Consider the following 26,144-nt stretch of genomic DNA (forward strand, 5'->3'; position numbering starts at 1 on the left):
GACACAGACACTAAGAACACTCAAGTCATTCACCCGAGGTCAAAGGCAAGTCCATGAACTCACTGAACCTAGAATGTGGGTTTCTTATTCTTTGGATGCCACTGTTGAACTGATTCCCTTCCCTCATGCTGCAGGACCCCTGAGCACGACTTAAGGTGATTCCTTAGAAGTTCTCAGGTTCCCCAACAGGGCTGGGCTCTGATCACCATACTGCCGACCAGCTATGCATAATCAGCCTCTCCTCCTTCCCTGCAAGCCCTGCCTCTCCATCCGTCCTGCTTTCAGGAACTACTACCTACATAAACTCCCTGCTGGTCCAAACTCAGACACATGGGAAGGTCAAGAGTGCCAATGCCTCATGCACTCCAGATAAGGTGCTAGTATGTGTTGTGCTGGATAGAAACACTGGATAGAAGAGGACAACTCCAGGGGCACCCGGGTAGCTCAGTCGGTTGAGCATCTGACTTCAGCTCAGGTCATGATCTCACGGTGCATAGGTTCAAGCCCTGCATCAGGCTCTGCGCTGACAGCTCAGAGCCCGGTGCCTGCTTCAGATTCTGTGTCTCCCTCTTACCGCCCTTCCCCTGCTCATGCTCTGTCTCTCAAAAAATAAAAGAAAATGTTTAAAAAAAAAATGTATTAGAGGGCAACTCCTATCCCACTCAGCGAGGGCATTCTTTCCTGGAGAGAGACAGAGAGACAGAGAGACAGCACGCACTGAAAGCCCAGGGACACGACAGAAGGAACGAGAAGAAAGAGGCAAGACATAAGCAAGACAGTTAGATTGAAAATTTGTACCCCAGTGAGAAACACCGCAAAGAAATCCAGTAGTTCTAGGGGGTAAAAGACGATTTTTTTTTAAGTTTAATTAATTTATTTTGAGGGACAGAGACAGCACAAGTGGGCGAGGGGCAGAGAGAGAGAGACAATCCTAAGCTAAGCAGACTCCATGCTGCCAGCACAGAGCCTGACATGGGGCTCAAACTCACAAAACTGCGAGATCAGGACTTGAGCTGACACCGAGAGCTTTGCTTAACTGACAGCTGCCCAGGCGCCTCGTAAAAGACAATTATAATGCTAGTTTCAGGTGAAAAGGACTTCTTGCACCTTCAGCTTCCCCACCCCACCTTCCTGGTCCTTTTTGCTAATGACAGAGGAGATATCTTTGTTGGCACTGGGACCTGGGGACGCGGTTAACTCACGTGCCAGGAGTTCCAAGGATTTTGTTTTGTTTTTTACACAAGAGGTATCTAAGATGAGACCACGATAGCCAAGGCATGGAGACAACCTAAGTGTCCATCGACAGGTGAATGGACAAGGAAGATGTGGTATGTATACCCAGAGGAATATTATTCGGCCACATAAAGGAGGGAAGTGGGTCACCTGTCTACCGCCACAAAGAGAAAGATCCCCAGATATACGGATGGATAAGGCAGTTCAAGAATTCAGTATGAGGAAGAAGAGTACATGTTATCAAAGCAGTAGAGCTGCTGTAAGAAGAAAAGTAATGTTAGAATTGCCAGCTGCATTCTAAACGGGACTCAAGGAAACATTACATCCCTGCGACTGTGGGGAGGGAATAATCTAGAGTCAAGAACGTCTGCAAACAATAACCAATAATGATGGGAAACTGGAGCTGGAAGCCCAGGTTCCACATTTCAAGCTACATTATCAGTGAATAGGACAACTCAGGAGAAATGGCAGTTCAGAGGCAAAGGAAAAAAGGGATAGAAGAGGTAAGACCCAAAGAGAACAAATCTGTAAAAGTGAATAAGAATTTAACAGGGAATCCCGATGAGTAGATAAGAGGGATGCTATTGATCAGAAGTGCTAGTAAGTGCTGAGGCAAAGTCAGGAACCACACTCGAACACATCCAGATTCAATGTTTTAATTTAAACAATAGAGGGGCGCCTGGGTGGCTCAGTCGGTTAGGTGTCCGATTTTGGCTCAGGTCATGATCTCGCATGGTCCATGGGTTTGAGCCCCGCGTCAGGCTCTGTGCTAACAGCTCGGAGCCTGGAGCCTGCTTTGGATTCTGTGTCTCCTTCTCTCTCTCTCTGCCCCTCCCCCACTCACACTGTCTCTCGGTCTCTCAAAAATGAATAAATGTTAAAAAAATTTTTTTAAATAATTAAAAATTAAAAAAATTTTTTTTCAACGTTTATTTATTTTTGGGACAGAGAGAGACAGAGCATGAACGGGGGAGGGGCAGAGAGAGAGGGAGACACAGAATCGGAAACAGGCTCCAGGCTCTGAGCCCTCAGCCCAGAGCCTGACGCGGGGCTCGAACTCACGGACCGCGAGATCATGACCTGGCTGAAGTCGGACACTTAACCGACTGCGCCACCCAGGCGCCCCAAAATTTTTAAAAGAATAAAAAAAATAGGGGCGCCTGGGTGGCTCAGTCGGTTAAGCGGCCGACTTTGGCTCAGGTCATGATCTCGTGGTCCGTGAGTTCGAGCCCCGCGTCGGGCTCTGTGCTGACAGCTCAGAGCATGGAGGCTGTTTCAGATTCTGTGTCTCCCTCTCTCTGACCTTCCCCTGTTCATGCTCTCTCTCTGTCTCAAAAATAAACGTTAAAAAAAAAAAATTTTTTTTTTAAATAAACAATAGAGAAAATTATAGGGGCGCCTGGGTAGCTCAGTCAGTTAAGTGTCCAACTTCAGCTCAGGTCATGATCTCATGGCTCATGAGTTTGAGCCCTTTGTTGGGCTCTGCGCTGACAGTGTGGAGCCTGTTTTAGATCTTCTGTCTCCCTCTCTCTCTGCCCCTCCCCTCCTCACTCGCTTGCGCTCTCTCTCAAAAATAAATAAGTAAACATTCAAAAAATAAATAAACAATAGGGAAAATTGTATAAGCATCCAGGCAGGGGGGAAAATGAAATAGTGTGTCTGCAAAGGGAAAAAAGCAAATCCAGCTGACATAAAACTTCTCTGCCACATACACAGACATGTACACACCCTAAGACAACAGGACCGTGTCTTCAGAGCTGTTTTTGAAAAGATTTTGTCCTAAAAATTTTAATTCAGCCAAACTATTGCTCGTGCATGAGAAAGGCAGGAAGATAGTCTCTAAATCTGCAAAGGGCTCAAATTAAAACACGTACCAAAAAAAGATTTTTTTTTTTTTTTTTTTTTTTTTACCTTATAAGAGTTTGTCATCTGGTTGAGAGAGAAATAAAAATGAACAACTAAAGAAAGGTATTAATTACAGAGAAAGGAAGCGGAAGCTCAGAACCAGTAAACGCAGACTTCTGCTATTACTATGGTTTAGAAGCTGAAATACGACATCAAATGTCGTATTTGAAACACAACACGTTACAGGAGACGATTTAATAACAATTACTCAGCAGCAAAGTCAGCAACAACAGCTACCACTGTCCAACCTCTGTGGCCCCAGGGGATGACCTTCCTTTAGTTCTCAGCTGAGACTGTTGCCTTTAGCTGTCACGCCTTATCTAACTCTGCTGGGACCTACGCTTTCTTGACCATGTCCCTGACTTACCAGCAGATAGAGTTTGGGGACAAAGTTACTGCCACCCGCCCAGGACACCATGCTGAAAATTAGCTTGAGAATGGTTTTCAAGATCATGTTATGAAAATGTCTTTTAGATACACTGAGTGCCTTATGAGGACTAAATATTCAATTTTATCTACTTCTTTCACAACATCATAAAGATGCTTAAGCCCTTTGGGGATTTTTGAAAATCCTGTGGTTACATGCTCTTTCTAATTCCTAATTATGCCTATTTGTGTTTTCTTTGTCTATTTTATCAATCTTTCAAAGAATCAGTCCTTAGGTTTGTTATTTTTTTTTTAAATCTACGTTACTGTTTTCCTAGATTCATTTTCTGTTTTTATCTTTCCGAATCATTCCTTCCTTGTCTCCTTGTTTGATTTATCATTCGGCTAACTTTTGGGGTGGAATCTTTAGTTCATCTTCTCCATTTCATACAGAAGCGAGGCAACTGCAGCACCCAACTTTGGGTACACGTGACTGGTTTCAACAAATATTACTACACGTGTTATCATTACTTTCCACATACTGTACACCCGCAGTTTTGAAAGTCTTCATTTCCCTGAGCAATTGAGAGGTGTGATTTTAACTCCCAAGGTTAGGCTATTTGTGATTTTATAAGACATGGCAATACAAACATATTATTCAGTAATATGGAGGAACACAGAAGTCTCAGAGTCAGAGGAATCAAAATCAGGTGCCTCCATTGCACAGGAATCAGAACGTCGGGGGTCAGGCAGTGGGCTGCGGTTTTTGTGAGAAGCCTTATGATATTATTTAACTGTTCAGACGATGTAGACATTATTTTGACAAACATAAAAATCACAAAAGCAAGTGGAGTAAAATACTGGGCAACCATAATCGTGGACTGTGTTGGCAAGGGGAGGTTGGGAGTCAAGACCCCCTTTATCACTCTCTGCTAAGGCTTTGGTCACATATAAGGGCAACTATTAAGAGCACATAAATAGCTTGTATAACTTCCACCTCAGCAGAAGGAAAAAAAGGGGAATAAAGAAAGCTTCATGGGACGCCTGGTGGGGCTCAGTCGGTTAAGCATCCGACTCTCGGTTTCAGCTCAGGTCATGATCTCACGGTTTAGGAGATCAAGCCCCACATTGGGCTCTGAGCTGACAGTGCAGAGCCTGCTTGGGATTCTCTTTCTCTCCCTCTCTCTCTGCTCCTCCTCCACTTGTGCTCATGCTCTCTCTCTCTCAAAATAAATAAAGATAAAAAAAAGAAAGAGAAGAAAGAAAACTTCACTGATCCAATATCAGAATTGGGAAAGAAGGAAAAAAGGAAATAAAGTGAACAAGATAAATGACAGAAAAAGTCCAAGTATGTTGATAATCAGAACACACATAAACATGTAAATCCTCTTACTGAAAGATGATTATCAGACTACAGACAAATACAAAAGCCAGCCAAGTTCTATTCACCCAGAAACACATCTGAAGTAAGATGGCACTAAAAGTATGAAGGGAACCCAGAATAAGCATCCTGAATCCCTAACCATCTCTTTTAAAAAGAAAAAGAAAAATCTCCAAAAGTAGAAACAGTCAGCCAAAATTTTCAGAAATATGTTTTTCACCTTGCTCCTTTTTGTACTTGAACAGCACATCTTGACAACTTCCCGTACGGGCATGTATTTTTCTTTATCTGCTATGTTGAATTCCACCATGTGGCTATATCTTTATTTGCGTGTTTTCTTACTTCCTTACTTTATAGATGGCTTATCATCAGAAAAGTGCAAGGATTTGTATGCTGGGGACATTGATGACTGTAACAGAGGTCAGACATCTTCATATGCAGTATCATCATCATTTTTTTTTTAATTTTTTTTAACGTTTATTTATTTTTTTGGGACAGAGAGAGACAGAGCATGAACGGGGGAGGGGCAGAGAGAGAGGGAGACACAGAATCAGAAACAGGCTCCAGGCTCTGAGCCATCAGCCCAGAGCCCGACGCGGGGCTCGAACTCACGGACCGCGAGATCGTGACCTGGCTGAAGTCGGACGCTTAACCGACTGCGCCACCCAGGCGCCCCTCATCTTCATTTTTTAAATAGGTTAATAGGATTTACCAAAGCTGAGTGTGGAAGAGCCCAAATAGACCGGTAGCCATGGGAAAATGGTAAAGTCAAGAAATGTAAAGCTATGTTTCCCTCAGGGGCTGGCACCGAGTGAGGGATGCTGGAGGGGTGGGTACCTCGAACGTGCCGTGCGCATGCCCTGTGCTCCACTGTGGTTTATGCACAATCCCTCCCCACTCCGCCCTCCCCATCACTGTGTTCATTTACTTCCTGGTCACGCCCCACCTGTGACCTCCTTCTCTAGCTATTCCGGCTCCTGAGTTATTGCAGCCACTTCCATGAATTCAATTACCACCCACAGGCTGGCAATGCTCACACTTTTTTGCTCCAGCCCAGGTAGCTTCAGTATAGCCACCCAAGTAGCGTCTTAGTCACTTAAGGAAAAGAAACCCATTCAAACCAAGCCCAGCAGAAAGTGGGGTTTGGGGAAGGATGGGGGGAGCCTTGTGGCTTTCATGGCTGCTCTCTGTTGTATGCACGGTCTCTGTGTCCAATTTCAGACGCCATGGGAAAAGAAAACACGACCGGGTGACCACCTTTAGCAGTGTGGGGCTCTGGGAAGCATGGGTTCTTTATCAACTACCGGAAAGAGAGAAATGTGGGCACATCCAGTCCAGGGTGCTCTTTCCCAGCCAGATCCAGAGATGCTCTGGCTCGAGAGGGTGCATTTGAGAGCTTTTTGTCCCTGCTGGCTTGGCTGGGGTGGAGGGTAGGGTGAGCAAGGGGAAGCTTCTAGCTCAGTCCTTAGGTTGTCTGGTAGTCAGGAGGTCAGACATGCTGTCAGTACCTTGTAAATTGTTTTGTTTGAGGGGGAATCCTCGGATTCTTCTTCCAATTGGGGTTTGTGACCCATTTTTCCCCATGCTGCATCCCCCCCCAACTGTCCCTGGGACCCCAGCCAGGTCTGCTATCCACCAGCAGGCACTCAGATTATGAGACGCACTTCCCACTGCCGCTTGCCACAGTCCTGACCTCAGACCCTCAGGGCAAAGCCTGGCTGGACGTCTGTGTTGGCCACGGCGGCCCCAGACCTCAACGGATGCTTCCCAACCTTGGCTTCAGATCCTAGCATCGTTTGGGGATGGTGGGGGTGGGGGGATGGTGCTGGGATGGTAGGACTTGAAAGGCCACCCACATCCCTTCCGTCATAGTCAGGATGGAAGTGAAGGAGGCCGGTGAACTCCAAACCCGTGGGAACAGGATTGCTTTCTGGTAACCGGGATTCGGCGTACAGGATGCCCATCAGCGGTGGAGCTCTACAATCCCGGGTGTTTTTTTTTTTTTTTTTTTTAAATAAAGTTTTGCTTTATCTTTGAAAAGTATTACACAGTTAAACAGACTTTTTACTGGTGTTCGGCTCTATGAATTTTAACACGTGTATAGATTCACGTGACTACCGCCACAATCAGGATACAGAACAGTCCCATCACACACCCCCACCCCCCCAAAAAAATCCCCTTATCTGCTTCTTTATAATCAAACCCTCCCCCTGCCCTAAACCCTGGCAACTACTGATTTGTTCTCTATCACTGCAGTTTCGTCTGTTTGAGAGTGTCATATAAATGGAATCATACAGTACCTAACCTTTCTTTCACTGGGCATAATGCCTTTGACATTCATCCAAATCACAGTTTTTTAAAGGAACCACAGATAAAGGTTTTACATAGGTCGTTTTAACTGGAATTGTAAGGAAAGTTTGGGTTAGCCCTCGGGTAATGCAGTAGGAAGAAGGTATTGAAACTTACCAAACCTAGAGTCCAGATAAAATTATACAAAACCCATCCGGGGAGGTGGGGAGGGGGGGACAAAAAATCTAAAAATACTGCAGAGCTGAATCTTTTCCTCCAGTTCTTCACGTCTCCATTCGCTTTTCCCATGATGCCCCATCAATTTGCAATTAAAATTGGAATCACAGCTTTTTAAACCACCCAGACTTCGTAATGTCAGCCAGTCCCTCCCAAGCTGTTGATGGACCATGACAAGCAAGTATGATAAAATAATACAGCGCCATCAAAGCAAGAGAGATCTAAGTGGGTCGGCCAGCATGTCCCAATGTGTGCAATATGTACCACCAGCTGAAAGAGAAAGATGTAGGCGGCCCACGGACACGACTTGAAATGCCACCTAATCACATCATTAGAAAATAATGATCTTTCCTTTTCCTTTCTATTCAAATCTTCTGATTACACCAGGGAGAGAGTCTTAGTTAGGTGCTAAAATGTTGTTAACACCTCTCTAAGGGGCTTCTTCCTCTCTCTCATCCTCAGAAAGCGGGAGGCTGCCTGATGCCGTGTGCCTAAGGCCGTTGGTGGCACAGGCAACCGTCTGGGCTGGAACTGAATTGTGTTGTTTGGTTTTTACCACATTTGTGTTTATGACAATTTTCTGTGCCAGGCAAGTAGGGATTCTCATGTCGGATGGTGATAGGAAGTTTCACGTTTCAGTAAATATGTTAAAGCACAAGTTATGAGTGGACTTTAAGGTCATGTGAAGTAAATTAAAATATCTGTAGACACATCCAAAAATAAACCGTGAAGATGGTACCCAAATGCCTGAAGGTTGGGAGGAGATGTGTGGTCAGATTTCAGATAGAGCTCTGAGGACCCGATGGCTGAGGAGACTCGTGGACAGGACTGCCCCACGGGCATGACAAAGCCTGCTCTCCCACCTCCAGCTCATGCCTCCGGGCTCTCAGTACTGACCGTACACCCATCCCAATGGATGTCCCTTCTCATCAAGGCTTTGCTTGGCTTTAAAGGGAGTCGTGCCCAGTTCTGACACACCTGGTTCTCCTGAGGGGTGGCTGCCTTCTGGGCTCCATCATGATCTCTGGCCCCAGGCTCCTCTGCACCCCCATCCCCGTGTTCGTCTGTTGTTCTGAAGGTGCCAACTACTGATCAAGGCTGAACAAAAATTCTTCATGTCCACCCCTGGCCATCCCTTAGCCTCTCCCTATTAGCAAGATTCACTCTCCCGGTTGGACTTCTGTCTACACCAAACCACCGAATCAGAGAGGCAGTCACCTTCTGTGCAAGCAAGGTCATCTCTAGAGCACGGACCTCTGAGCTTCCCTACCCCATCCAGTCACGAAAGCCAGAAGAAGCGCGCAGAAGGATGGAGAGCCCCGAGCTGTTGTAAATGGCACTGTGCGCTGGGGGGCAGTGACCCAGCTGCACAGAGTGGTCTGGGACAGGGATGGTGTCACAAACTCAACATCCTCCAGGGACTCGGATGACAACGAGTGTTGGGGATTGCGGGCTCCCTCCCTCGGGGCCAGTTCTAGAAGCACATGGGTTTCTCCAACCATGGGTCATCCTGGTTCTAGATTCTTCTCCTCCCTCTTGGTCCAACTGATAAGACCCCAGCTTTCCTCACCTTGACAAAGGTCCATGTTAGGCCTCTTGTCTTCCAGTCATGCCCATCAGCTTACCTCCTCCAGGCAGAATCCAGGAAGGGGGATCACAAGACTAATAAAATCTAATGCGTACTTACAACATGGAATCACTACAACAATCCGGGAAGGACGAACACACACAACAGCCACATCTTGCCTAGGAGGAAGCAAAGCTTAGGAAGGCGGCAACTTACCCCTCAGCTAATATGTGCCAGAGGCAAGACTGGAAAAGCAGTAGTGCCTGTTTCCACGACCCAGCCCATCAAAGTCAAGATAGGACAGTTACAGGTAACATCCAGCCCACAGACATGTTCAGTTTGGTCCACAGCTGTTCTATAGAAGTTGTGAATCAGTAAGTCACAATTATAAATTGAGATTCGCTTTTTTTAAAAAATGCCATATTTCAAGCTTTGTTCTAAAAAAGGGAAAACCTAGAAGATCTGGCAATACGGAGATGGCAAAAAAAAAAAAAAAAAAATCTGTTGGGATTAACTAGTGGCTGTCCCCTCCAAACGGGACAAGCGCCCTCTCTAACTGGGACTTGCCCTTATTGCCCCTTCGCTTTCTTTACTGCCCCACAGCCAACTTCATTCACTCACGTGTGTGCCTACAGCGTCCCTGGAGGACGCTGAGTTTGGGACGCCACCCCTATCCCAACCAGCTCCTCCGCAAGACACAAGGTCTGGGCAGCTCGGTCACTGTTCCTGTTCATAGAGCCATATTCAGACCAGCTCTGAGCTCACCATGCTTTCACACACTTCCCGGCCATCAGCCACCCAGATCGGGTAGAGGTGCTCAAGGGTTCGTGTCTGGGAGACGACCTTGCTGGCACACTCGTCATTTGAACAATGTCCAAATTCGAGTGCCTGTGAAAATGGCTTTGACTTAAGTACCTCCTAGAGCCATTCGTGCCCATCCCCTCTTCTTCATCCTCGGCAGGAAAGAACAACCGAATTCAGTCAAGCCCTTCCCCTCCCGGAGAAATGACAGACAGACAGCGACGTGGACAAGTTGCCCAAGGATTTCTGGTTAATGGAGAGGTCTGTGCTAGAGAAAATACCAGAACAGGGGCCTACAGTAGGGATTTTGCCACCACAGAGCTTTGCAGTGACTTAACTCATTTTTCACGGAATTAATAATTCAGATCCCCCACTGCTTCAGCCAGAAGTGGCCATAAACTGCAGAGAGTTTAACCAACCACTTCTGAAAATGGGGATTGATCCTGGGAAAGGCTGGCTCCGCTTTAAGCCATCTCGCTTGAGCAAAATGAAAGCCGTTAGGTGATTTCATATCTTCATTAAAACCATCAAAGCAGAAACACTTGCAAAGAGGCTGCCAGTGCAGAGCACGTCTCCCCACGCTCCGGCAGCTTTGGGGAAGTCGGAGAGATTCAGATCCCGATTACCCTGCAGGCAGGTGTTACGGTGTTCGGTTCGATGTGAAGGGCCCCACACACGTAAGTCCCCTAGATCTAGCAATGCCATCGAGGCAGCTGCCTTGCCGTGCACATTGATGAGGCTGGAATGAGAGTGACAAACTGGGCGACACGCATACCTTTTCTGGGTTGGAGCAAAGCTAATTCAACCTTCAAAGGATCTCAAGCGGTTACTTAAGAACGCTGCAGGTGTCAAAAGGGCCTCAAGGACCCGCAGAGAAAGGGAGAAGGACTGTGCTATCCCCCACCTCACTACAGCAGAACATGACTTTCCGGTCTTTGGACAGTTCAAGGACACCTGCAGATAGACATGTGGTCAGTCAAGCCAGGGGCTGTACTAGGAAGCATGTTAGGGTCCAACCCCAGCATGTCACTTGTCAGGGCCTGAAAGAGAGCAAGCCCTTAGTGGGTGTCATCAATAGGAGCAGCAGCACCACCCTGTTGACTTCCCACCCTCACACCTTGCCACCGCGAAATCCCTCAGCAAATTCTGCAAATGTATCTCCAGGATGTAGCCAGCGTCTGAAACAGATGTCTTTGAGTAGGTGACATTTGAGCTGGAACCTGCATGATGAGAAGCAGCCAGATCTAGGATACAGCAAATGCCAACACCCTACAGCTTAGGCATCAGCTCCCCCAAATGTCTCTCTAACCCACGCTGCGTGAGGCCCCCTCCTCCGTGATCCCACAGTGCTGGGAGCACCCTCTCTCTCTGTGTCTGCAAGTCTTGCTACTGGACGTGTGTGCCCTTCAGCTCTTTAAAGGGGATCCTACTTCTCGTCTGCACTTTTCCAGGGCTCGGCAGAGCAGCTGGCATACAGTAGATGGCCAATAAAGGTGTGCTGGACTGAGATCAGAAGTGCAGTCATGGAATGAATGGATTCAGAAACAACATTCCTTTGGCCACTCCCTTTGAAAATCCTCTCTGCCCACTGAGACCCAAATAACATATTGCCTCCTCCAGGAAGCCTTCCAAAATTCTCCCAAGTGGATCTCATTTCCTTTCTGTACTGCTAGAGCTCTGCCTGGATGTCTATTATGGTATCTCTCAGCATCTGATTTTCCATGAGCGTCTCAAAATCGGATCACACTGTGAACAGCCCCGTGACAAGACCTGTGTCCTATTTACCTCTAGGCCCTCAGCACCTGGTTCCATACAGATATGATGAAAAATAATTAATAACTAATAATGACAGGTAACACTTGTTGGACACCTTCCACATGCCAGAAATCTGAGTACTTGTGCATGTTATCACTCATTCGATCCTCAAGGCAAGCTTGTGGGGTTAAGGCACAGGGCTCGTCCCAGTGTGCCAATGGAACTGAGACACAGAGAAGCCGCTGGCTGCTGGACACAAACCTGGCAGGTGGTGCAAGTGAGGAGATTCCAACCCATTCATTCTGATTCCAGAGCCAAGCTTTTTTCCTTTTTCTTTTTTAAATGTTTATTTAATTTTGAGAGAGCAAGTGGGGAGGGGCAGAGAGAGGGAGACACAGAATCTGAAGCGGGCTCCAGGCTCTGAGCTGTCAGCACAAGGCCCGAGGCAGGGCTAGAACTCATGGACCGCGAGATCATGACCTGAGCCGAAGATGCTTAACCCACTGAGCCCCCTGGGCGCCTCCCAGAGCCAAGCTTTTAATCACTGCGCTGAAGCTGCCTGCCCTGGTGCTTTCTGCCTCCTTACCCCCATTTTGAGGTCATCTCGCCCATGCCTTTTGAATCTGGGCTGTCCTCCTCCTTCCAATAAGATGTGTCTGTCCATCCCTCCCCCTCACTCCACAAGGAGCCCCACTCTCCCAAGAGCCATCGCGGCAATGCCCTGCTCACCTCTCCCCAGCCTCAGGGTGGGTGCGGGTCTCCTTCGCCCAGCCATGAGCACCGAGACCAGGAGGTGCCCTGAGTTTGCAGGAAGGTGCCTCTTCATCAGCATTGATGGCTATCTACCCAACTGAAGGCAAGCTCAGGGTGCCCCGCTGTCACAGACACCCTCTAAACGGCTGCTGCTGGGTATTGTTACATCCAGGGACAATAAGTCCCAGGGACAATTTTCCCCTGTGGAGCTCCCTCTACGGAGCTGAGAAAGCAAAAGTGACACTAGGTTGTGTCACTAGGGCAACCTAGTTGCCCTAGGTTGAAGCCTCACGTCATGCATCACAGAGTAGAAGAAAAGGGACTTTGCATCTTGAAATTTTAAAAAGACACCCTGTCTTGCATGAGCATCAAAATTAAAAAAAAAAAAAAAAAAGGCTTGAGACCCATTCCCATAAACTGCCATAGATTGCTGAGTCTCTAGTGGAAACAACTTGACATCTGATTTTTGCAACACTGACGCCTGCAGATATGGATGCAATGACCTATGTAGATCTGATCATTTTTCCACCCATGGGAATAATGAAGAAACCAATGGCAACTTTGGGGGGGGGGTCCTTTAAATACCTGCTACACCTTTTATTCTGGGAACGCTGTTCTCCCGAAGTCTAGACTCCCTTGTAAATATTGCTTGTTGAAATAGTTCTCTGAAGCCTCTTGTTTGTCCGGAGTCTTCCACTGGCTTGTCTCTTCCAATCATTAACACACCAAAGCAATCTGAAAGCTAGAAACCTCTCAGGATTTACTTAAGGTGGATTTTCTGCAAATTCTAGCAGGGTTTCCCCAGATGTCGGATGTGTGGCCCATCTCCATAATCTGGGGGTACTCCACCAACCTACCCAAGATCACTGGGTAGTTATTATTTATTAAATATTTATTAAATATCACTGAATATTTCTCACAGTGAAAAAATCTGTATCTTTTCCATTTCTTTTCCATTTCTCCTCTCTCCTACATCGAGGAGAAAGAAAAGTCTCATGCCGCAATTAATATTTCTCTAGCTGTTCTTAGTGGTATCTCCAGTACTCTCTTTCAAACTTAATTTTTTTTAATGTCTTATTTATTCTTAAGAGAGAGAGAGAGCAGCAGCAGGTGAGCGGCAGAGCGAGAGAGGGACACAGAATCTGAAGCAGGCTCCAGGCTCTGAGCTGTCAGCACAGAGCCCCATGCAGGGCTTGAACTCATAGACTGCGAGATCATGACCTGAGCCGAAGTCAGACACTTAACCGACTGAGCCACCCAGGCGCCCCTCCAGTACCCACTTTTAAACAAAGACTGATTAGGCTGCAGGATTGGAACGGTCCAGCCACCTTAGGAAGCAAAACTTCAATTGCACTCTTTTGTTTGCAGTCTATGTATTTTTACGATTCCTTTCTAATGATGGCAAAGTGGGGCTGGTTTTCCACATAGGACGGTTTTCAAATGAAGTCGTTTTAAGAAAATATGTGTGTTCCCACTCTATTTGCATATTGTGCGTTAGGCGGACAAATGAGCAGCACACATCTAGGACACACAACAGTGGATGCCTGTGGTAACCCTGGGAAGGGGAACCACATGGCGCACAAACAGGGGTGAGAAGGAGGGGAATACTTCTCATGGGACAGCCTTGATCACTTTTCAAGTTTGCATTATGTGAACATATTCTCTATTCCAAAATATATGCACTGGAGAAAAAAAAATAAGCCCAGCTCTTTATGAAAAAATTCTAATCTTTTAAGTGTGGAAACTTAAAATATTAAGAAAATAAGAGCAGAGGCCGTGCCAGAATTTGGCAAATGTCATGAAGGGGGTTCGAGAATGCCTGGAGCCTGGAAATCGCCACCCTCAGAGAATGAGGGAGCGATGCTACCCCTCAGAAGTGGCAAGGAGGGGTCCCCGGCCTCCACCCCGAGCAGACACTCATGGGAGCTGGTGGCCATGGGCGCAGAGCCTCTGATTCCAAAGCTCGGGAGGACACTCCCCCAGTGGACTTGCACCCAGGAGACCACGTGATGCTCAAGCCCCAGATAACCCAACCAGTACCATTGGCCCACGCGCCTTGAAGAACCTTGAAGAACCTACTCGGTAATGACCCCTCACCCCTCTCCCTCTGCTGTTATCCTGCTGAGAAAGCCCCCCCATGAATGCAGGACTGAGCCAACAGGCCAGCTGTATAGCCTGACAGGCAGCAATTACCTCTGAAATGCTAAGTTATTTCCACTCACTGGTGGCTTTTACCCACCTCGTCAAGCTGCCCATGGACTACAAAGCGCTGCAGCCCATTAGGAGAACAAAGTAGCAGCAAGAGCTGGCCTACAGCAGCCTGGCACTGAGCCTGGCAAATGGTAGGCGTTTGACAAATAAATGGATTAACCCGCCCGGGGTTAGCTCTGGAGGAGACGTTGAGTCCCATAGGCTTAGACCAGCTGTGACCTTTCAGCCCCTCCGGCCTGACTCACAGGCTGTGGGCTTGTCTACCCGCTCCCCCTGCTGCCAAGCCCTCTGCGCATAGACGGCCTCCCCTCTGAGTCCTCCTCCGGGGGACCCTGATCAATGGGGAGCTGTGTGCTTCCACCCCCGCCCCGCCCCCTCCGTCACTCAGTCATTCAGGGCTGATTCATGGAGGTCTGACCAAAGGCAAAGAAGTTGTCCTATAACCCTGCACGCCAGATGCACAGAACATTAGCAGGCATGCAGGTAATTGCACCTGTGGGACACTGCCTTTGCCTTGAGCCTGTTAGGGACTCTCAGGACGTGCCTCCAAATATCTGGGTGGTCCAGCAGCCCACGAAGAACGTGCTCACCACATCATCTTATTAACTCCCTGTGGGAATCAGTCCGCACTTTCTCTCATTTTGGGATGGGTGCTTTCAGGGAGATGGCATGGGTAACATAGATCCAAGATGGGTGCGGCTCCTTGGCTAATCAGAAGAGGCCCCTGACGGCTGCAGAAACAGCAATCTGGGGTTCCCTCCAGGACCCGGCATTTGCCACCTAGTCTCAGGCTCTTCAGAAAGTCTAGTGGGTCCCCACAGCAGAAGGCACCTCTGGGGGAAAGAGTTTCCATCGAACATGGAAACATGATACCTCATTGAATCTAAGACCCCATCAATCGTCAAATATCCTCATTCAGAGATGTTAAAATGTGGGGGGAAAGTGTGCTCTTACAACCTTTGATAAATGGTATTTTCGCATCCCAAACAGCCTTAACGGGGGCGCCTGAGTGGCTCAGTCAGGCCATCCAACAGGGGCTCAGTCAGCCTTAACAGGGGCGCCTGAGTCAGTGCTCAGTCAGTTGAGCATCCAGTTCTTGATTTTGGCTCAGGTCATGATCTCACATCGTGGGATCGAGCCCTGCATCGGGCTCTGTGCAGACACCGCAGGGCCTACTTGGGATCCTCTCTCTCTGCCCCTTCCCCACTTGTGCTCTATCTCTCGCTCTCTCAAAATAAATAAATAAAAACTAAACAAAACCCCAAAGCAGGCTTAACAATGTGTGACAGCTGGAAAGCACCAGGGCTGTTAGAGTCTTTTCCCCCCTAAAGAGCCACATACCAGAGACTGTGGGGACAGCCCGCTCCAGGGCGAGCTCTCCCACCATCCCTGTAAGCTCCAGGGGCAAGCGAAGCCGGCTCTTCAAAACCTGTCTTTGAGCAATGACAGTTCTGCCTGCCCATCCCGAATGTTCCTTGGTGCCTGACAACTGTAGGCACGCTAGAACTAACTATTACATCTCCAGTGTGCTGCAAGGCTGACAGCCAGCACACCATGGACGCTGGATTTATGGACTCAAGGGTTTCATTTAACCAGCGCATATGACATCCTCCTGGACCGAGGCAGGAAAACTCCTTTGAAGACATGTGTCTGCACAGACACTGCAATTGTGCGTGCAAGGGCACGTCTGTGGAGTGTGCAAGTGCATACATCTGCGCACACCTGACAAGTGTGGAACGGTCCATGTCAGGTATTGCTTAGGGTTTTTTTTTTATATGTTTATTTATTGATTTTCACAGAGACAGCACTAGCTGGGGAGGGACAGAGAGAGAAGGAGAGAGAGAGAATCCCAAGCAGTCTGCATGCCTGCCAGCGCACAGCCCGATGCAGGACTCGAACTCACAAAGCCGTGAGACCATGACCTGAAGGTGCTGCTCAGTTTGTTGCAGACAGCAGAGTCTTCTGCACTAACCGCTCCCCTCGCCTTCTGTTTGCTCTGCTGTTAGAATTTGATTTCTTGATTGAGACTACCTAGAACCAGCGACAGACCTTATTCTCTGCTTTTGATTCTCTTTCTTCCCTGGACCGTCGCCTCTGGGGCAAATGTCTACTCTGACTTACACCATCCCAACAACACCATGGACGCTGAACAAACAAATAACCCGAGTTGTGAAGTCTAAAGTTTACCCAACAGGTTTATCTATCATAATGTTGTCACCTGAGCACAGAGTCAATTATCATGTGTTAACCTGCTCTTGTTGGCATTTCAGTGCATTTAGAGAAGATCCGCTTCCTCCTCACCCCCCACCCTCAGCCCCCTGCCATCCCTGAAAACTAGCAAAATCAAGAACACTTAGGACAAAACTCAGCTTCCTCTAAGACCCTAAAAACTACCAGACAACGCACAGTTTTTATCACTTTACAAAAGATGAACACCTGGACTGTTCTGCCTTACACCCAACCCTTGCTAAATCATAGCATCCCAAATACAATCTTCGATTTTCACATGGTCCGTCTTGAGTTTCACAAGACTGGAAAGCAGGTCAGACATCAGTCCCATTTTAAAGGTGAGCAAACGGACACCCAGACGTGTGAAGTGACTTTTTACCAATGCGGAAGGAAGGAAGGAAGGAAGGAAGGAAGGAAGGAAGGAAGGAAGGAAGGAAGGAAGGAAGGAAAGAAAGGAGAGAGAGAAGGAAGACTGTAAAATAAGAAAGCAAACTGAAGCAGAGCTGACACTAGAATTAAGACCGGGACCCTACCTAGTCTATCCTGGGACTGCTTTTCTAGCAACTAATTAACTCCTCAGCCCAATCTGGTAATAGCAGCAGGGGCAGAAACCAAGTTTTCACACTAGTGTGACGGTGATCCCAGAAGCACTGGTAGTGAGGAGCTGCAGCCACCGCAGCAACAGCAGAAACATGGCTGCCATACCTTTATGTGCCATAGACTCTTCCGGGACACCTTCCCACACGACAGCCTTCTGTGACGACTGCTACGGGCCCCATCCCACGAGGAAGGCGAGACACAGGATGATCACGGTCTTTCAACCAACCGCACAGCATCTGGAGACCATCTCTGGTTCCCTCACCAGCCTGCTGTCATTTCTGCCTACCTGTCCCCTGTCCAAGCATGCAGCCGGCCTCGCCCCATAGGCCCAGCTGTCACCTCGGGGAGGAAATTGGGAGAGGGGAGCCAGGCCAGACATGCAGGTGATGGAACTCAGAAACCTCTAAGGGGAGGGATCCCACCGCAGAGGGCTGGGCTCTCCCGGGCTGGTTCCCAAGAGGGGTTCAGGCTGGAGGCAAGGAGGACACAGACTCTGCCTCCTGGTCTCCCTGGCTGTATCACTCCGCCTTCAGGCACTGTTTGACCCCTCCTGGCTTATCTCCACAGAAAGAAGGCTCTCTCCTTTGCATTGAGAGTGAAGTTGGATTTTTCCCCTGTCTCTCTATATGGAGGCCTCGGGACCCAGGAAGTTGTCCCGAGGAGCTTAACTGTGGGCAGATTATAATGCGATCCATGGCCTGTAACTCTGCCACTCTGAACTCCGCCTTTGGAAAACATGGTCCGCCACTCTGGGTGCAAGGGCTCTTTGGCCATGTCTACCCAGGGGTCACCGGCTCCATAGTGGCAAGCTATGCAGAGCAGTGGTTAAAGCACTTAGCTGGCAATGCGCAGGCACACACACACGAGCATGTGTGTCTCCATGGGCTACTACATGCCGGTGACTTCTGGCTCATCAGCCTGCTTTGTGATCCCATTTCAGACTTTTGGGGGGCTGCAGTTTTCACATGTGTGAAATGACAAGGGCAACAGGCAGAAAGAGGAGCATCATATCACCTGCTGTCCTAACTCCCAGAATGCAGGAATAAAGTGAGAACGTGGATTTTAAAAGGGATCCCAGGAATCCTGGACATTTCTGCAATTGATGCATAACTCTTGAGCGATGATAAAGGATAAAGCACTTTCAGAGAAATGTTCTGGAAAGTAATGCAAACAGCATCCAAATGGGACGGCATCACCTTACGTAGAAATGGCAATCCACAACCAAACCCTGGACTCCCAGAGTGTGGGTCTGCAAAGGACAGATGCACAAACCACACAGCCCTTTCCTGAGCTGTAGGCTCCCAGCCCTCCCCTGGGGGTGTAGTGGGAATAGGACAGACCTCCAGGCTAACCTTTCCCAGAAATACAAAGGGTGAAAGGGAGGGTAACTCAGACCCTGGGAAGCCGGGTGGAGGAGAGAGAGAAGTAGAGCTGTCAGTGTGCTTGATGTTAAATAAAACCTACCAAGGCTCAGTTGAGAATTTTAGCAGAATCCAAATGTGCTATAAAAAAAAAAAAAAAAAAAAAAAAAGGCACGGCTCCCATCTCTAAGGTTCACAGCTAAGCTGGCTTAGAATCACACATGCCAAGGTTAAAAATAAAAGGCAGCCATCCCTGAATGACACAGGCTCTGGGAAGGAAGCCAGAGGTAAGTTGCTTGCCCATGGGCCAGGGAGAGGGGAGTGTAAACATTGGGTGCAGGGTTATCATTGTTTACTGGAGGACACAATATCTAAAAGCCAGATGCTCAGAATTTTGCTATTTTGCACTTAAAAGGCACTTCGTACTGGCCAAGGGTTTTGTAATGATCTTCAGATTTTCCATCGAGGAAACCCTGCTGGGCATGAGTGTGTGGCTATGGCTGACCCACACAGGGCTCTGCTGCTCCATGAATTTGCCTCCCTCGCCCTGAAGTCTGGCTCTGACGCTGTCCTTGTACACCTCAAACACCCAAATGGGATGCCTGTGGGTCACAGTTTGGAAAGCACCAGACCTCCCATACTGTGTTGCCCTATTCCATTAAGCCAACATAATGGTGCCAGGGGTCACCAACAGGCCAGGTATCCCCTGCTGGGCTCCACTGGAGTCACAGTGTGTGTCTGCCTCCTAAGGGGGGTGTGTGTCCCATCCCCTGCCCCCACAACCATGACCAGTGCAGGCCAGGGCTATCGGCCCTGTTGCCCCCTTGCAAATCCAGAGCCCCTCAGTATGAGCCTAGTTGGCTCCCCTAACAAAGTTTTCATCTGTCCAGGATGCTTATGGTTGCTACTTCCTAAAGAGTTTACTTTTAGAAACATTTGTTAAAAATTAGCTCTAGTTCCTGTAACAGCTACCATGTTATTCCTCCCCAATTCCAATACTATGCAGACATTTCTAGAAGGTCTTCAAGGGTCAGATGAATGATGGGAATTCTGTGATCCATGTGTTGCGGGGAACCCATACCTGACACCACTCCCAGGGATGCCCTGACTCCGCCCACATTTGGGCCAGTCCTACACCTCAGCACCATTCAGGGATTGGGAGGCAGACGGGCACTGAACAGTAGAGGCTGTCACCTTCCAGAAGCTTCAGGCTATCCCCAGACATCACCAACCTAGATGACTCTCAGCCCTGCCAGTGTAGTGGAGCAGACAGTCTATGACTGGCTGTCCCTAGGACCCTGGCCAGCCCTTATCTGAGGTGCCCACCAGTATCCCAAATTCCACATCCTGGCTGTGGGTTTAGAAGCACCACCCAGCGCAGGTGTCTTTTTTACACTTTGAAGGTACTTTAGAAAGGCCTTAGGAGGCACACCAGGACGAGGCTGTTTTCCTGACCACTGGGATGGATGAAGAAATCGAGGCTCAAAGCATTTCAGGAATTTGCTCAAGCTAAGTGACAGAGCATGACTCAAATCCAGAGTTCCTTTCCACTACCCTAAGGCCACTCATTCAGAGTCAGAGCGACCGGGGTGTGGTGGGCGCAGGGTGGGGGCGTCTCAGTCCGGGTAAAAAATGACCCTCCGGAAGGGACCCCCCCCCCCCCCACCTCATCCCCACTCATTAGGGGATGCCCTCTCCGTGTGCCTGAACTACCGGGGACTTCATCCAAGCGCAGAGCCCTACCGCAAGGGGGCCCTATTCTGACTTTCCCTTCTCAGGGTCCTTCAGACGCCGGGGAAGATGAACGAAGGTCAGGAGAGGGCCTTGTTCTGAAGCGGCACGTGTCCCGGCCCGCCCCTTCCCCGGGCATCCCGCTCCACCCCAAAGGCTGGACACGGAGCTAGCTCACCAGCTCGCCCTGAGGTTTGGCTAGACATCCCGCTTCCCTTCCGGCGACTCCAGAAACAACCACCCTTTGCAGTTCGACAAAGCGCGTGCCCGTCTACACCATCCCGGGAAGTTCTTGGTGAATCCTGCTAGAGTCCCCCCACGTGTCAGCTTGAACCACACAACGAGCCGGATTAGAGGGAGAGGAGACGCCGGAGATGGCCCTAAGGATGGACCCGACTGGGGCCCCGGCGCGCGGAGCGGGGCGCCCCCTCCTTACCTGTACCAGTCCAGCCCGCGGCCGTAGTTCCTGTCGAAGAAGTGGGGCTCGGTGCCCAAGGCCCGCACGTCCGGGTGCACGCGGATGAACTCCAGCACGGCCCGCGTGCCCCCCTTCTTCACGCCCACGATGAGAGCTTGGGGCAGCCGCTTGGTGCCTAGCCTGGCCGAGCCCGAGTGGTTGGCAGCCGGGAGGCGAGGGGCGGGAGCGGCAGCGGCAGCGGCGGGCGAGCTGGGAGCGCCGGGCGCGCTGGGCGTGGGCCCCGGGGGATCGCAGGGGCGGGACTTCGGGAGAAGTTTCTGGCCGCCCGCGCCGGGGCCACGCAGGCAGCGAGGCGCGCCAAGGAGGCGGCTCTGGCCCAGGTCGTCGCAGCAGCACAGGAGACTGTAGCACAGGTAAGTGCAGGAGAGCGAAAGCGTGAAGGCGAAGAGCAGCCTGCGCGCCCTCCGCGGCTGAGCTGGCCCCGCGCGGCCCAGGACCCTATAGGCCATGGCTCCATGGGCCCGCGCCGGGGGTCATGGTTTCCGGGGGGCGCCGGCGGCGGAGCTGTCGTGGCCCTGCGGCCGCCTAGAGGGCTGGCGCCGCGCTGCCCGGGCCCCGCGGGTCGGGCGTGGGGGGCGCCGTCTTCTCCGGGCACTGCCGGCCGGGGCGCGCACCATGCCCGGGGATCTCGGGGACGGCGGCTCCTCGGGGGACAGGCGGCTGCGCGTCCCACATCTCCCCGTCCCGGACCACGGGGCTCCGGGCGGCGCTCCTCGGCTCTCACGTGCGCCGGCTTCGGAGCGCGCCCAGTGCCCGAAGCCCCATTCCTGGTCCCCGGAGCGCGGCGCCCCACGCTCGGCGGCGGCGCAGCCGCGCGGGCTGGCGGGCGGACCGGACGGTGGCGCTGGCGCGGGCCCCGCTCCGACTCCTCGAGAAATGCCGAGCCGCGCGCGCTGCCGGCTCTATTTAAGGAGTCGCCTGACGTCAGCCGCGCGGGTCCCCCGAGCTCGCGCCCCGCCCTGGGACCTGGCCCGCCCCCTGCGCCCCACTCTCCTGCCCCTCCCAGGTACGCGCCACCCGGGCCCTCCCGGTTCAGGCCGCTCCCTGTGCAGCCCTGGCCGGCTTGGGGTGGCGAGGCATTTACTCCTCCAGGAGGCCGGACGCCCCCAGCACCCCCAGGGGTGGGAACCCCGGCCCAGGTTGCGCCAACATCCAGCCTCAGACCCCGGCGCAGACGCAAGCACTCTACACGGATGCACGGTCCCACCACACTGACACACGCACGCACGCACATACACAGGTACACACGTACCCTGACCAGGACACACCCCCTCACCCCACAAGGGCGTGGAAACACCAACACGGACCCTCCCCTGTCCCCCTCACCCCCGTCTCACCAGACACACACAGCCTGGAATCAGACATCGTGCCGTGTGCGCACACACGCGCGGGACTGGGACACACGCTCTAGACGGGGATGGGTGGAGAAGCAGGGCGTGAGTGAGATTCCGTGACTATTCGCGGAGCTCGTTGGCCCCCCGCGCGCTGACTCATATCCAGGCGGCTCGCTCTGTCTCACACCCATGAAGCATGCGCCCCCACCCCACTGTCACTCCACAGTTCCCGGGACGCGGCGGGCGAGGGAACCCCAAAGGAGCGGACTCCGCGCAGGGCCGGTTCCTCTCTTAGCGGCCGCCCCCTAGCGGCGAACTGCTCCCCGGGGAGCTGTTGGGGGTCCCACAGCGTCCCTGAGGTCCAGGATGCTGTGGACTTCATGCCGTGGCATGAGAAGGAAACGCAAGGGAGGACTTTTCCAGGAGCATTTCCTCTTCGAATGATTTCCCGGCAATTGCCCGCAGGACAGTTTTCAGCGACCATGCGCAGAACAGGCATGGGTGACCAACCCCAGTGCTGTCCTGAGTGACCACACTAGTGGATCAGAACCGTACATCAGAACAGACCTAAATCACCGTGGCCAAGAACGCAGCTAAGTTGTCACCCCACAGGAATGCCAAATCTCTGTGCCCAGGTGTTCACCAAGTGCTACCCACACACCATTCACTGAGCGACCACCATCACCTCCACTGCCTGCCCCCCACAAACTAAACATCCTTCTTCAGAGAATAATCTAATCAGGTTCTGTGGACTTTAGCCCTAGCCAGGGAGTATTTTGTCCCCAAACGGGCCTATCCCTAGAAACCTTAGGCCAGTCCCTCTACTACAGACCATAACTACCAACTTTGTTTCGAGCCCTCCCAGGGTTAACTCCTTTAATATGGACCACAACCCGATGAGTTTGTTATCATTATCCCCACATCACCTCACTTCCTTAATTCTAATAGTAGCTAACATTTACTGAGTGCTTGTTTGGTGCCAGTAATGTGCATATCAGTTGACATGCACTACCTCCCTTGTCTTTGGAGATAGATACTATTATAATTCCTAATTTACAGACTGAGAGTAAGGCTTAAAGAACACACAATCAGTAATCAACAGGGTCGGGGGGGGGGGGGGGGGTAAACTGACTCAGGATTTGGGCTCTTAATGACAGTGCTTTGCAATTCCTTATCTTCCTTTGATCATTCCTCCCAGAATTCCATCCCAGGCTCCTCTCCCAGCTGTGAACTAACATGTCTCTATTACTTCTAAAGCCTGACACCTGGGACCAAATGAGGACTTCCAGCTGTAGGTTGAAAAGTTCACCGAGATGCTCACCTCCCTTCTGTAAACTGTCTCTAGTAATGCCACCTGTGACTCCATTATCTTTTTCTTGTAGCTCTATCACACTGCTGACATCTCAAGCTCGCAGCTGAGTAACATCTCTAAGTGTTTCTTACAAGCGCTGCTGATTAAGGCATATCTACCCCATACTGTGCTTGTACAGTGGGCTTTTTTGGACCCAACATGTTAGGTCCTTACACATCTGACCTGATTAAATTTTATCTTGTCTCATCAGCTCACTGCTCTAGTTTTTAACAAATGTCTAGTTGAATCTTGAATCACAATGCAGCTTTCATTTATTCAAAAAGAACGCGTAGAAAAGTTGAATTCTGGCAGCCTTACTCTTCGGCAAATGGGTTGATCTTTCTGAGCCTCAGTTTTCTCAGCTGTAAAATGGGGAGTCAGGATTAACTATGAAAACCTTGGTTTTCTGATGTTGTGTAGTTCTGTGGCTCCCTTATTCAAGGTATGAACCACTCTGTTGGCATTATGTCATCTCCGTGTTTGATTGCAATTTAATTAATTCTTCACTCAGGTCTTTAATAATAATATCAAAACAAATATGTTGGAAGTAGCTCTAATATAGACCTTCAGAAGTTTTTCACATTGTGAACCTGTTATTTATTTCTTGCACCTTATTGTTAAAATCACAAGGTTAAACGTGGATTAATCCGCTCTGACAAGAACTTTTTCTTAGGAAAAAAAATGAATGTAGTTACTTCTCATAATTCTCTACTTGGCTCAATTTAAAAATTATTTTTATCTTTGAATTCATAAGCTGTGAAATGCCTGGGTATTCCAACCCATCAGAGCCAGGCAAATTTGCCTCTTCAAATTTCCAACCACAGTAGTGACCGTGATTTGCATATAATTTTTCAGGAGTGAGACAGCAGATGTGCCTGCTCATCACCCCCCACCCCTATCTTTTTTCCAGAAGTACTGTGATTCTCTTTTAAGGGCATGGCGGCGGGGTGGGGGGGGCAGGTACGCACAGACTAGGACTGGAATCCTTCAAAATCTGACACAGTCCTAAGATCCAGCTACTTTTCCCCATCTTGTCTGTTCCTCTTTGGACCTTGTTTATTTTCTTCACTTTTAACTGCCTTTTTACTCCCTTTTATTTATAAACCAGGAAGGGCTACTGAGTCGCAAGCAACAGAAGCTGACTGTGGCTAATATAAGCAAGAAGAGGGATTTGGAACGGTGGGGGGGGCGGGGCGGGGGTGGACTGGGTGCATAAACAGAATAGCAACAGAATGAACCTCAGGACGGACATCCTTCTCTTCCTGTCCTGAGTCTTCGTTTGCTCTTTTGCATCTGAATTCTATTCTCTTGAATCTTCCTTCCCACCCTTACACCCTACATTTAAGACCTTGAATTGGAAATTAACAAAACAAGGAAATTTTCTTTCCCTTAAGTCTTTGGACCCAATCAAGCCTTATTATTCAGTTTTATTTCAGTGAAGTTTCCTTCCCCCCTCCCCCCCAGGGCTGAGTTTTGTGAAATGTGAGAAAATGTTCCAAAGAGGGTGGTTCCTAAGAGGGAGAGGACTGTGAAATGGACTCACGAGGTCTGCAGGCTGTGTGAGGGGCAGAGTTCACATCTGAGCAGGAGGGTGTGCATGAACGCTCTCCATTTAGGAATGGATTGAAAGTGAGGATAAAGAGGTTTTCTACGTGCCCCATCCTCTGGCTAAAGTCAGAGGGAGGAAGTTCAAGGGGCCAGATGCTGCCTATAGAAGGGAACCAATCTGGAAGGCCAGCAGTCGCGGTTGATTGCAAGTACTGCTTTGTAAGATTCCAAATCTTTTGTCATCTCCATGTTGGTTTACTTCTGCTGTTGGCAATAATAATCATCGTAATAATGTGCACCACGTATTGAGCGTTTATTCAGCACCAGGCACTGGGCTAAGCATTTGGATACAGTACCTAATTTAACCCTTGCAATAACCCGGTAAGATAGGGATTACTACTATCCCTACAGAAACCATCTCAAGGAGGTTTTCTGTGTTCTCCCAGATGATACAGGCTGGAGAAGGAGGAAACCAGTGCAAAACACGATGGGCTGGCTAATGATCAGCTTCAGCCACAACCCTCCCTTGGGTCAGAACTGTTACCTGCCCCCACGTCCCATCCTGCCTTATGTAACCCACACAATCTTCCGCTCACCTTATCTTACCATCTTGCCTTCCTAATGCAACTGTCCCTTGGGGAAGGGACTCAACAGCTGGTTACAAATCAGCATGGTACTGAGAATCTGGCCTGCATATTCATGTTGGGACCCCCTTGGATTCTTGATCTCCTTTCTCCTCCTTGATGGACCACGGACCAATACATATTACCCTGTTAGGGCTTCCAAGAAAGAAACTTATATTTCACTTCAAAATTTATCCACAGTGGGTTGTATGGACTATTGGGGGAGATACTAACCTGTTCACTTATGCAGTAATGGGGTACGGCTGACCTGGAATACCTGGGTTATACTCCCTCTCATCTCCTTGTCTTTAACCAAATGGAAGCAGATGAGAATGTCACCATTGTGGCCCCCAATGTACCCATTTTTTAAAAATATTTACTTTTGAGAGAG

General features: G+C 49.7%; 1 protein-coding gene across 1 annotated transcript in view; it reads right to left on the reverse strand.

The window, feature by feature from the left end:
* The window catches only part of HS3ST2 (heparan sulfate-glucosamine 3-sulfotransferase 2), a 94,738-nt gene extending 72,977 nt beyond the window's left edge, over positions 1-21,761 (reverse strand). The window contains exon 1 of the mRNA XM_086692763.1: positions 20,856-21,761. Within this exon, the coding sequence (XP_086548889.1) occupies positions 20,856-21,346 (491 nt within the window). The 5' untranslated portion in view covers positions 21,347-21,761. The remainder of the gene's footprint in view (positions 1-20,855) is intronic.
* Positions 21,762-26,144: the final 4,383 nt, after the last annotated feature.

This window comes from Puma concolor, chromosome E3 (genome assembly GCF_028749965.1).
Source record: "Puma concolor isolate L17-30 chromosome E3, mPumCon1.1.hap2, whole genome shotgun sequence".
NCBI lineage: Eukaryota > Metazoa > Chordata > Mammalia > Carnivora > Felidae > Puma > Puma concolor.